The sequence below is a fragment of the Camarhynchus parvulus genome, chromosome 3 (genome assembly GCF_901933205.1).
Source record: "Camarhynchus parvulus chromosome 3, STF_HiC, whole genome shotgun sequence".
Taxonomy (NCBI): domain Eukaryota; kingdom Metazoa; phylum Chordata; class Aves; order Passeriformes; family Thraupidae; genus Camarhynchus; species Camarhynchus parvulus.
The window spans coordinates 93813818-93826904 of record NC_044573.1 but is presented as its reverse complement, the minus strand read 5'-3'; the positions used below and the strand labels follow the sequence as shown (position 1 = coordinate 93826904).

The following is a 13087-nucleotide window of genomic DNA, read 5'->3' as shown; positions in this document are numbered from 1 at the left end:
TCCCTTTTGTTGACAGAGACTGTCATGCAGCACGAGGATGAGCAGAGATTGCAGTTTGTTTGGGGCATTATCCAACCTGCCTAAACATTTCCCTGTCAATGTCCACTGGCTTGCATGGAAGAGCTTTAGACATGTGATCTGTAGGTCAGTTCATGTCAGAATGGCTCAGAAAGGTGAACGTCTATCTGCTCCTTTATGTCTGTGGCCTCTTTTCCTTCCATCATTGTTGGCTCTAAGATTTGCTTCAACCTTGCAAGCCTTAAGTTCAGCATAAGAAAGGCAGCTACGCTTTCTGCGGTGTAACTCGGGCTCCAGGGATGGTGCTCATGGAATTCCAACTATGTGAATCCAAAGAAACCCTAAATCTTCACTTTTAATCTGATTATGCAGTTTCAAAACTATTTCCTAGTTCTTGTCAGCAGTCATTTGACAGGACTCTTTAGCTTTCAATAATGTGTGTCTTTAAAGGCAAGTACCTTGCGCCTTGCTGCAAAAGGAAACACTTTCCTCTGCTTTGCTAAATTTTCTGTGCTTCTGGTCTCACACATGCGGCATAAATGAAAGAGTGATTCCACTGGGCTGGGCTGCACCAGTGTCAAAGGAAGAGCAGAAGGAGGGGAGTCTTCTTTCTTTAACAATTTCATAATGCACAGCTGTGGTCTAAGGAGGGGGGTGGAGTTAAGTTCAGGGGGAATTGAAGTCATAAGTGTATTGCTTCCCAGCAGATCCTCCGGAACAACTGCTCTTTCTGTTCCAGTGTGAAGCGGGTCTTTGGCCACTAGTGAGTTCCCTTGTTAAGACAGGGTGTCCTCTGTTCATGTATGTAGGTTAATGATGTCCATATTTGCTGAAATGGAAAACCTGGCTTGTGCACAAGTTTGAGGACTGGCTGTCCCTCAGGTAGTGGTTGGTTTCATGTGCACAGAGTTTGCCACAATATTTTGTGCTTGCTGAACAGTTCTTGTGTGAGAAGACTTTTAACATGAAAAGAAATTGCTCAAGGTAGTTATATTCATTTTGGTAAGAAAACCAAGCACAGAAAGGCTAAATAATCTGCTTAAGTAGCATGGGCAGATAGGAAGGACACCTTGTGCCATCTGGTTTCTAACCTCTGGGGGTCTGTTACAAGGCCCAAGGTTTGGTTTTTAGGTGAAGACAAAGTGAGCTTAGACCTTCCCAGGTCCTGTGGCCTTGCTAAGACCAACAGGATGGGAAGGGCAGAACTGGAGGAGTCTGCTCTTAACATGCTTGCTTTTCCTTGCCTGAGCAGTAATGAATGGCACTTTGTTGTCCTGTAATCCTTGCTGTCACCAGGCTAGCAGGGAGGGAGGATGTGAGGTGAGGCTGACCTAACTTGTTGCACATACCAACTGTCCTTGTGCTCCCTGCTTCAGTGTGTGTCTCTCCTTCCCTCCTGCAGAACCCAGGCCTGGTGATCAGCACTACCACTCTATCTTACCCCAGATTTTTAAGACAACTTATTTTCCTCCCCTACTCTACTTTTCATTTCATATGGTACTTGAACTGAGCAGTTTCTTCATCTTGTCTTTTTTTCTGCCTGGAACATGAAAGCAAGAGAAAAATGGAAAGATATTTTATGCTAGGAGACACTAAAAGCTGCAAGCTTTAACTAACAGTCTTCACATGCAGTGGTTTTAGATGTTCAGGGTCACCAGCTTTGATGACCATCCCTGCCAAGGTTGTGTTCCTCATGCAGTGACAGGTATCTCAGGATGTCATTTAGTGGTTGCAGGGAGGAACGTACTGTCCCCTTGGAGATGCTGTTTCCACCAAGGAGGTGCTCTCATGGTTTGATTCTTCCGATCAAACCATGGCCAATGCTGCTAAGAGTCCTTCCAGCGTGTTGTTTCCATACTTTGCCTTGATTTCATGGCGCTACTGAGAAATAAAAGGTGTCTTTCCCCTCCTTTGATTAAAATTAGTTGTGGAGATGGGAGACTTGCCTGGCAGTTGCTATAACATAAAGGGCAGAGAAAAAGGATTGATTCTTGACCTGTTATTTCACTGTCAGTGATGCTTTGGGGAAACAAATTGTGCTTTTGTCTCCTTTCTAAATTGCTGTGCAGGTTTTACCCTTCAAGTGTAGCTCTGAGGGAGGAGAGTGATGTGGATGCCCACCAGAGGATCTCTGACTCCATGCTCACCATTGTGTGGTGGCCATGCCTGGTGCCTGGGCCTTGACCTCTGCGCCAAGGAATGCAGTATTGGCAAACCTGTCCTGAAAGCTGGAGGCTGCACCCTCTTCACCTCTTTGCAGACCAAAGACTGGATATTTTGATGGCCTCTGATGTCTCCTTGGGGTGCTCAGCTCTGAGCAGGCACATCCCCAGCCTCAGCTTCCCTATCTGTGTGCCTGCAGAGTGGGTGCCTCCCTGCTGCTGCAGGAGTGGTCGGCAGAGCCACCCCGGAGGGCTGCAAAGGAGCACGGCTCAGCAAGAGCCCGGGCTGCAGCAGAGACACAGATGGAGAGAGTGAAGGATGAAGGTGTTCCTGTCTGGCATGAGCTGCAGCTCCCAGCACTAGCCCCAGGAGGGACATTTTCAGGCACAGCTGGAAACTGATAAGCACAAGCTGCTCTTGTTCCAAGTGTTTTAGTGCTGGATGTGGTTAACTGAAGAGCAGGCACGGAGCCAGGTGGGAAATGAGCTCACTCTGCCTTACAGGGCAGCAAGAAGAGAGGGGAGGTGACAACAGCCTCGTGATCAGTTTCTTCCCTCCCAGTCTACTGTGGTTTAACTTGGAAATTGCCATGCATGACCAGGTGGTGGCCTGTGTCACACATGTACAGATTTTTGGAGTCGCAAGTGGAATGGCTGCTGTAGTAGTGCTGAGCTGGCACTTCAGAGAGGTTTTGTCCTTGTCCCGCTGCATCTCGGGAGACTTTGGCCAGGTGGGCAGGTGACAGGGCTGGCTTGGTGACATTGCCCCAGAGCTGGCTGGTGGAAAGCGGTGGCTTGGTGACACTGGCCCAGAGCTGGCTGGTGGAAAGCGGTGGGTGTCAGGCAGGAGCTGGAAGCGGCTGTTTGGGAGCAGAGTGGTCACGTCACAGGCAGTGACCTCAGCTCTCCTTGGCTGTGCCACGTGTGTAGCAGCCTGGGGAATGTGTGCCTAGGAATGAGTCGCAGGAATTTCCCTCACAAGGAAGTGACTGCAGTAGAGCAGAGCCCCCGTTCAGGGTGGTTTTCCTTCTCCCACTCCCGGGCCACATATATACGCCCCCTCCTTCTCCAAAGAATTAGGGTATTGTAATCCATAAAAGTGCTTTAGCAGCAGGCTAGGTGACGTTAGTTACTGTTACTAGTAATGTCAGTCATAAAAACTTATAATTACATTTAAATTCATCTATTCCTTCCTTTTTTTCCTCTGGAAAAGGCTATTAAAGGACTTGTTAAACATAGAGACAAGTCAACACCAACAATCCTATGTCTCTTTATCCAAAATACTCATGTCCTATCAGCAGAACCACAGTTTAACTTATAAACTAAATATTTATTAAATATTAATGAAATATTTAATTATAAAAAATATATATATCAAATAATATAAAAATCATAATATGTATAAACAATAAGTTATTATCAATAAATAAATATTAATTCATTTGGGGGCATTTCACTTTTTTTACTAATGAATTAGTTAGAATCCAGCTTCAAAATAGGAATTGCAGATTTTAAGGAGTCTGCTGATGGCAATTATAAAAAAAATTAGGTACCTTATTAAATTATGTAGATGCATGCATATATTATATATAATATATAGGTGTGCATGTGTGTGTATATATATACATATATGGAACAAAAAAAAGGGCATTTTGCTTAAGATGTGCCCAGGTGGCTGCAGATAAGAGGAACCTGAAGCTTCTTTTTAATTTCAGCCTTCCCTGCAATCAAGCCCCTTCCAGGAGGAGACATTTGGGTTGCCTTTCCATCTCTGTGCAGGTTTGGAGTGAACAGCTTTGCCAGCTGTGCTGATCTGTGCAGAACAGGCACCTGGGCTGGGGAAACACTGTGGCTCTTCCCTTTGTATTAAATAATCCAGATTTTACTGGGCTGAAAGGGAAAATGTGACTGTGACTGCTGGTGGCAGAGCAGGCAGGGCCCTGAGTTAGGGCTGAGCTGGCTCTGCTCATTTCCAGTGACTATGTAATGCAAAAAACTTAGCATATTATCCCAAGGACTAGTGTTTGTGCTGAGCTGAGCTAGCAGATGCCCTTGTAGGAGGATGCCCAGGGCTCTGGATTGCTTTGCTGAGAAGAGCCAGCAGAAAGACTTAGCAAGGACCTCAGCACACACAGTGCAAACCTATTGCTACTGCATCCTTAAAATCCCGCACTTGGCCCATGGGGAATATTCACCAATGAAAGCTTAGGTACCTTCCTACTTGTTTGGCTTTTTTAAAGGAAGAAATAAGCAAAACCTGCACAAATTGTAGCTCCTTGGCTGACAGCCCATGTGCACCCCACCATCCCCCCACCCAGAGGCCAGAGATCCTTCATCAGGGTATCCCGCTCTGATTTCCACCCTTCCCTCAGTACCTCACTCAGCATCTTCCAAGGAAAATATGGGTTCAGCTGCCACCTCACCAGTACAGAGAACCCGGCAGATTTGAATTATGTTGTGTAAATATTTGAAACATTAAAGGATTAAATAATTACTGGTAGGTAGCCAGGGAAAGTAACCCGATTTTTAAAAAAGCAGGCAACAATGTAATTGATTTATAATGCAGAAATAATCTGAAGGGACTAAAGATGACCCAGAAAAGGCTAAAAATCCACAGCTTCTGTACCTTGGAATCCAATACAGTTTTGGTATCAAGATTTTTCTTCATCTCTTATGTATCCCAGGTGCCCTTTTCTTTCTCCTGAGGTGGTTTCTGGCTTCTCCTTGGTAAGCAGGAGCAGCATTGCAAGAGAAAGGTAATTTTGCCCAGTATTATCTTCCATGGTCACAGTTTATTCCTCTGTTAGCTTATGGTTTGGATATTATTTAAGATTTGCAGTTTCAGAAAACTAAATTCCCAGGCAGGAAGTACTGTTTGGTGCAATCAGATGACATGAAAAATCTGAGTTATTGAAACTAATAAATTCAAAGGTGTTAATACTGTCAGGAATTTACAACTTGCAGTGGAATGTGTGAGCGTTCTTGTAGAAAAGGAGCTCTGGGTGAAACAAATGCTTTGAGCAGGACTCAGAGGTGCTCAAGGTCCCCCAGGGTGCTGTTGGTGAGGCAGCTTATCGGCCCTGCCACTGCATCCTCCACCGCCCAGCCTCCCTCTGGGCACTACATAAACATAGCACTAAAAGAAATTAAAACCAGGTGGATTGTGTTCATCAGACTCAATTTACATGGTTCTTAAACAGATAATCATTTAGCACCAGTGAGGAATGGAATATCCCTGTAGTTTGTCTCTACATGGTTTATCATGACCCAATCTAAAATTTTAAATATGCATTTACAGAAAATAGTTTTCCAAAATTTGTCAATACCTTTCAAAATATACTGAGACAGCTAAATTCAGAATGTCAATGAGTTTTTCATTTGCAATTTCAGTAAAGTAAGTTGTTCCAGTTATTAACCTTGCACAAACTGATCTGAGATATAATTAAAATGCCTCTGGGCAGTAGTCTGAGCAGAGTCCATTTTATTCCAGCCTGAACTATCCACCTAGGCAACCAACACTGAGCAAGAAGCTACTTAGTGATATCAGCTATGACTGCACGGCTCTATTTTCCTACGAAGACCAACCAGCCTTTGTCCTCTCTGTCCCTCATTACCTCGCCACACACAGTTCTGGAATATTTCTGCGTATTTAAAGTCCTCTGGACTACCAAAACATTCACCAACAACTAGAAAGGAAACGTTCACAAACGCAAGACTCCAGCCAGTTTTCTGCCTTCAGAGCTGGCTCCGTCACCATGGCAGCATGCTGTCACACCTCTGTATGAATACCACCAGCATTGCAGGACAGTGAGGAAAGAGTTAAGGACAGCTGTAAAAGTTGCTTAAAGAAAGAAGCAGTCAGAAGACAAATACAGTTCTCAACTAAGAACATTTATTAAAAGTTTGATCGAAGTAGTTTTATTCCCAAATTTTGTTTACAAAAGTCTAACAATTTCCCCAGGTAGTCAGATTAACAAAAGAACTGAGATGGCATTAACATTAGTGCAGAGAAAGCAAATCTAGTTTATAAAAGTTAAAGTAAAAAAGAACCAAATGAGTAAAATGTAGGTTTAAAGTACATGAAAGCAATTGCTAGTATTGCAGGCAGAGCATTCTGAAGTGTTTTGCTGCTCACATGAAGTTGTTAGATGCAATAGTGTTATTTAGGGGTCTTCTCCTAACCAGTCCCTCTGCCGTAACCTATGCAGCTGAATCTTGTCCTGCTCTTAAGCCAGGCCATTTTAACGTGACCCAGCCTCCCAGCAGCTCTGGCAGCTGATCTGATCTACGCACAGCTGACCGAAGGGCCTCTTGCAGTAGCAGCAGAGCGCTGCACTGCTGGGTCACACCTTATTTTCCCTAAGGATTTGAATGAGGCGCTTACTACAAGCCCATTTCCAAACTACCATGGAGCTGGAGCAAGTACACCCAGCTGCAGACAACCCTGTGCAACGTGCAGAGGCACTCCAGACTGGGTGTCGCATATCCAGCCCCTGGCTGGCCAAACCAAACATCCTGCACCTAACAAAGGAATGTGAAGGAAATCTAAGGAACGCTGAGCCGTGCTGAAGGCAGCCTGTGCCAAAGCTGCTTTACTTTTCATCCAAATCAGAACTCTGCTGAACCAGTCTGACTGAAGCCTCTTGGAAAATATTTAGCGGTTTAACTGAAAAGCATGCTAAGATTTGGCAAGACACTTCAAGTTTTATTATGGCAACAGTAGGTCTGCCTCCATTTTGAAGTTATGTACTTCCTGTTGCCTTGGGGACACCAACAAACTTCCAGAAGCAAATTTAGGCAGCAGACATTTCTGTACTGAATTACACAGCCTGCCATGAAGCTCTCTAGCCCTTGCTTCCACTGTACCTTCAAAATCAGTGTGTAATGCTCCAAGGTTCCACTGCAGCTAAGACACAGAAGGTGAGCAGAAAAGATCCAGACAAAGAGCATGAAAACAAGTACCAGCAGTTCAGACCTATCCAAGCAGTACAGATATGAGCTCCTGCAGAGCAAGCACACAGCTGGAGAAGGAAAGGAAAACAGAACATAGATAATACAGCCATTACAGGCAGAACAAACATACTGGTGTCATGGAGCAAGTCCCTCACAGATACCAATTCTTTTTGACCTATCCTGGGGATGCTGTGGGGAAATCATGTGAAAGGTTAGTAAAACAGCTGCACCATTATGCAAGTCAGCTCTGATTATCCATTAACTGCTTGCCCCCATTTACCAATTTGAAGCAAGGCTTCTATGCCGGAATTACTAATAATTACAGCTGGTATTCTTATAACCCAGAACTTTTAACTTGGGGTTATTTGTCTACTGATTATTAATAAAGAGTTTGGACTAGATAACCAAGTCCCTTCAAACTGTTTGATCCAAATTTTCACTGTTATTGAAAAGATAGCAGGCACCTTGTCCCACTGTGTCATTTGGTGCAGGCTACAATGGTGAGTCACTCAGATTGCATCGAAGTGTAATTCTAGACAGAATTTTCATATTTGGCTATTAAATATCTTACTATATATTAGCACACACCTCTGTAAAAGTGTTTAATTTTTGGAGAGCTACACAACATGTTTCTCACTAAAAAAAAATCTGGTTCTGCTTTTGACTAGAAAAATCAGTGTACAAAATATTGGAAACCCAACATAGGATTCTTTCTTTGTAATGTTTTTCTAAGGTTAAATGTGTTCATTTTTTTCTTCTCCATGTAGACTTTTCTTGGTTTACTCAATGCTTCACAGAATGCACGAAAACACTGTAATTGTTACGTGGTATTCGTGCAATCCAATCCAAAAAGTTTTTGAAGAAAGCACCAGGAGTTATTTAAGGCGTAGGTCAGTTTAAAAGTAAACCTGTAGATTAATTTTGTTCTACTCTTCAGAAACAAATAATTTTGAGTATTTGTTTTACAACTTCTGAACGTATTTAATTAATAACAATCCTTTCTTATCCCACCATGACTAGATATAGATTTTGCCATAAACTTAACATTAACTCAAAGAACACAGAGACATAGCATTGAACTTCTGTTTTAATGGTCTCAAATTCTGTGACAGATTTTTGGTCAAGTTTCCATTTTAAAAAATTTATCGATTTTAAAGACTAATAACTTAAACTGCCACGAAACAAATGGTCCACAAACATTCCTTTCCTTCTGAAGCTTTTACGATGCATTGTAATCATTAACCAGTCTTTCGCTATTAAACTTAAATGGCCAATTGAGACAAACAGTTCTGAGACCGTTCTTCCACCACTGGTTAAGACTGAGGTGGCAGCTGGTGTACAGAATTTTCATTTAGCCTTCTGGGCCTTCTGGGCAGACTTTGTGACCTTGCCAGCTCCTCCAGCCTTCTTGTCAACTGCCTTGATGACACCAACAGCAACCGTCTGCCTCATGTCACGCACGGCAAAGCGACCTGAAAGCAAAAACATGTTTTATGACTTTTGTCTGTGCTGCCTAATTCCCAGCCCAATCTGCACAGTGGCAACACACATGCTGGTATAAATGGGCCAGCACTCCTCTGGAACCAGACAGGGACAGAGGCATGACCCTTCTCCGGAGTTTCTCTATCTGTACTAGTAAAATCCTGGTTTCACTTCAGTTTCAAGTCACAGCTTTTATCAGCGTTTCACAGAACACACTGCATCCCGACACTAGAAATTGAGGAGTGTCTTTTCCAGAGACCAATATTAATGTGAGATGCCTTACCGAGAGGAGGATAATCAGAGAAGCTCTCAACACACATGGGTTTGCCAGGGATCATATCAACGATGGCAGCATCTCCAGATTTCAGGAATTTGGGGCCATCCTCCAGCTTCTTGCCAGAACGACGATCGATCTTCTCCTTAAGCTCAGCAAATTTGCAGGCAATGTGAGCAGTATGGCAATCCAGCACAGGGGCATAGCCAGCACTGATTTGGCCAGGGTGGTTCAGGATAATGACCTAAGAAACAAAGAAAGCCAAGTTAGAAGGGAGGGCAATTTGAACACTGACATGTTCTTAACAAAGCCAAGGAATTAATGAGATTTACTTCAATCAAATAGAACTCAAAATACAACTGTATGTTGCTTTATAGCTTAGCCTAACAAGACTCTTATTTTGGAATACAGAGCTACATTCCCAACATCGCTGAACAGCTGCATAACATACCTGTGCAGTGAAGCCAGCAGCTTCCATGGGAGGGTCATTCTTGCTGTCACCAGCAACATTACCACGGCGAACATCCTTCACAGACACGTTCTTAACATTGAAGCCAACGTTGTCACCAGGCAGAGCTTCGCTCAGGGCTTCGTGGTGCATCTCAACAGATTTCACTTCAGTTGTTACATTGACTGGGGCAAATGTAACCACCATGCCTGGCTTCAGAACACCTGTTTCCACACGGCCAACTGGTACAGTACCAATGCCTGCAAGAAGCAACAACAAGTATTATTCATTATTCAGCTTAGCGAATATATGCCCTTACGGGGGGAAAAACCCACTTGAGACAAGAATTTTAGTTTTTGATTTGGAAAAGCAGCTCTCGGGCAAACGCCTGCATTTCTGGCCCATAGATCAGCTGTTGCTGGCACATGAGGAGCATTCCAGAGAACACATACCGCCGATTTTGTAGACATCCTGAAGAGGCAGACGCAGAGGTTTGTCAGTTGGACGAGTTGGTGGCAGGATGCAGTCCAGGGCTTCAAGGAGGGTGGTTCCGCTGGCACTGCCATCCTTACGGGTGATCTTCCATCCCTTGAACCAGGGCATCTGTAATGAAAACAAGCTCAGGGTAATCTCGCTGCCAAATTTAATGGTGCAAGGCTGAAAAAGCACAAGTTGTATCCCTTAGCATTATCTCAATTTACTGTTACAGAATAAGAGTTTTTTGAGCGTCAAGATTTATCTTGGACCTTAGCACTTCCCAAATGTAACTATTACAAAACACGTGCATTTTACCATAGCATAATTAGTCTTAACAGTCTTCCTAATTTAATGCCTTAACAGAAATAAATACTAAACCTACGTTAGAGCTAGGCTCCAGCATGTTGTCACCATTCCAACCAGAAATTGGCACGAAAGCCACGGTGTCTGGGTTGTAGCCAATCTTCTTGATGTAAGTGCTGACTTCCTTAACAATCTCTTCATATCTCTTCTGGCTGTAGGGTGGCTCAGTGGAATCCATCTTGTTGACACCAACAATCAGCTGTTTCACACCCAGGGTGTAGGCCAGAAGGGCATGCTCACGGGTCTGCCCGTTCTTGGAAATACCAGCCTCAAACTCACCAACACCAGCAGCAACGATCAGGACAGCACAATCAGCCTTTGAAAAGAAAAAAACAAACCCTCACTATAATGTTTGTGTGTATGTCTAAGTACTACAGGAACCCCCCTAAGCAACCAAGGAACCCCATGAACCCCCCAAATCCTACTTTCTTCACATACCTGAGAAGTTCCAGTAATCATGTTTTTAATGAAGTCTCTGTGTCCAGGAGCATCAATGATGGTGACGTAGTATTTGCTTGTTTCAAATTTCCACAGGGAAATATCAATAGTGATACCACGCTCACGTTCAGCCTTCAGCTTGTCCAAGACCCAGGCATACTTGAAGGAACCTTTGCCCATCTATGGTTACAAAAAACACAGTGTTTTATTCCCATTAAAAAAAAACAGTTGTCTATCTGCAACTAATTCAGAAAGATCACACAATCTAGTAATAGTAACTGGCTTAACATTGAAAAACGGTGCTGCTCATAAAACAAGCAACAAGATACACTTGGTGCTACTGGTGAGAGATGCCAACTGTTGAACCTTACTGAACCTGTTGACAAATTCAGACTCCCTGACAGCTTGTTAATTTCACTAACGCATCTCAATGATAGAGCTCTTGAGCCTGAGTCATATAAAGTATCCTCTACAATTCCAAGTCCTCTTAGTACTTCAATCCTTGCAATAATCAACACTTTAACTGCCACTCTGCTCAACATTTACCAAATTTTATTTAATAATGTTCTTATGACCTGCGCTGTTATTAAATAGAAAAAAACCCAGTATCAGTAAAACTCCGATTTTTAAAGTAGGCCTCAATAGACCAACTTCCTTCTATGCAGTTTGAATTCAGCCCTTTAACTTGATTCCAGATGTTACTATGCAATTTTAGATTACCTTCTTTTCACTTACTCTACATTTCCCAATCTGACTGTCTGCAACTAACACAATGGCAGACTGAACACTTGTTCTACCTCAGGGACAACTGCAACGCAGCTGCCGCCCTGTGGCCACGCAACACTGAGCCACTTGTTCAGCTCCTGGGGCAGAGGCAACCAAACCGCCTCCCCGTGGCCACTGAACGCTCTGCAGGTTCGCTTTTCAATTCAGGGTCTATTCATTCCCGCAGCCCGGAATTCTGCTGGCTGCTAGGGGCCCACGCACCTCAGCTGCTTCCTTCTCGAACTTCTCGATGGTTCTCTTGTCGATGCCCCCACATTTGTAGATGAGGTGGCCGGTGGTGGTGGACTTGCCAGAATCGACGTGGCCGATGACAACGATGTTGATATGGGTCTTCTCCTTTCCCATTTTGGATGTTAGTTGAGTTCTTTCTTTCGGCAAAAGAGAGTCGACACCTGTAAGTTCCCCAGAAAAAAGCTGGTTACGCCTCGGTCCGGGCCTAGGGGTAGCGATGGCGGCGCCACATGTGAGGCGGCCTGGCCGGGATGGCGGCCCCGCCCCGCCGGGGGAGGGGAGGAGCGAGGCGGGCGGGCCGGGGGCCCCTCGGAGCGCCCCTCGCGTCGCCCCCTCCCCGGGCTCGAGTTACCCCGGCGGCGATGGCCGGGGCGCGGGGCGGCGGCGAGCGGGCCCGGCGGGCAGCGCGGAGGGCGGGGCCGCCCCGCTCCTTTGTGTGACTCACCCCGCCCGGGCCGCCGCGTCCTCCATTTTGTGGCGCTGGCGGCGGGCAGGCAAGGCGAGCGGCCATCTTTTCACTCGTGCCCCGGCCGCGCTCCCCCCGACGGCATCCGCCGCCCGCCCCTGACGGTCCGTGCACGGCCCCGCGCCGCTGCCCGCGGGGCGTAAGGGGAGGCTGCCGGGCGCTTTCTGCCCCACGCCCGTCCGAACACGCCGCTCCCCCCACCTCAGCTCCGACATCGGGGGTGTGCACATGGTAACCGAGGAGGACGATGCGCCGCCATGCCGCCGCCCTGCGCTTCCCTGCCCGTCTCTCCGCCCCGGTTCCCGCCGGCACCCCCGGCCTCTCCCTCCCTCCCCCTCCCCTCGACCCCCCACCACACCCCAGCTCAGCGCTAGCCGGGCCTCTGGGGCGAGCGCACCCCGGCCCAGCCCGGCCCTGGGGACGCGCCTCACCTGCTCGGCGACGGCGGCAAACCCGGAGCGAAAAAGACCGACGGCGTGAGCGGCGCCCCTTATATACCCTAGCAGGGGGCGGGGCCTCGGGGACACGTCACCGCTCCCGGCGGCCCCGCGGCCCCGCCCGGACACGGAGCGCCCCCGCCCCCGTCGGGGCTGTGCGGGACCCCCGGCCCGACCGGGAACCGGCCCGGCCCGGCGGCGGAGAGCGGGCCCCGTGGCCCATCCCAGCCCTGCGATGTGCTGAGGGGCTCCGCCGGGAAGGGAGCGCTGCCCCTCCCGCACTGTGATGGAGAGCGGGCGGGCGGGAGGGGCCGCCTTGTCCGGGTGGAAGCGGGGCGGCAGCGACCAGCCCGGGCCCCCTGCAGGGCCCAGCCGCTCGGGCCCGGGCACCGGAGCGTCAGGCCTGGCGTCATGGCCGGGCCAGAGGGAGGCGGCAGCTGACGGAAGTCCCCGGGGAACAGCCCCCGGCGAGTTAATTGTATTTCGCACTAGGGACACAAAGGAACGCAATCAGCGAGATTAGAAACGTTCAGTGAGTTACCCCGACCGGCG

The 13087-nt window shown here is 46.9% G+C and overlaps 1 protein-coding gene across 1 annotated transcript; it reads right to left on the bottom strand.

Annotated features, from left to right (window-relative positions):
- Positions 1-8202: 8202 nt before the first annotated feature.
- Positions 8203-12666, bottom strand: EEF1A1 (eukaryotic translation elongation factor 1 alpha 1). Its single transcript, XM_030944508.1, has 8 exons — positions 12530-12666; positions 11603-11793; positions 10616-10795; positions 10197-10493; positions 9790-9940; positions 9341-9597; positions 8899-9133; positions 8203-8605 (listed from the first exon to the last, which is right to left on the bottom strand). The coding sequence occupies exons 2-8, from the start codon at positions 11744-11746 to the stop codon at positions 8481-8483; spliced, it is 1389 nt and encodes a 462-aa protein (XP_030800368.1). The 5' UTR covers positions 11747-11793; positions 12530-12666; the 3' UTR covers positions 8203-8480.
- Positions 12667-13087: the final 421 nt, after the last annotated feature.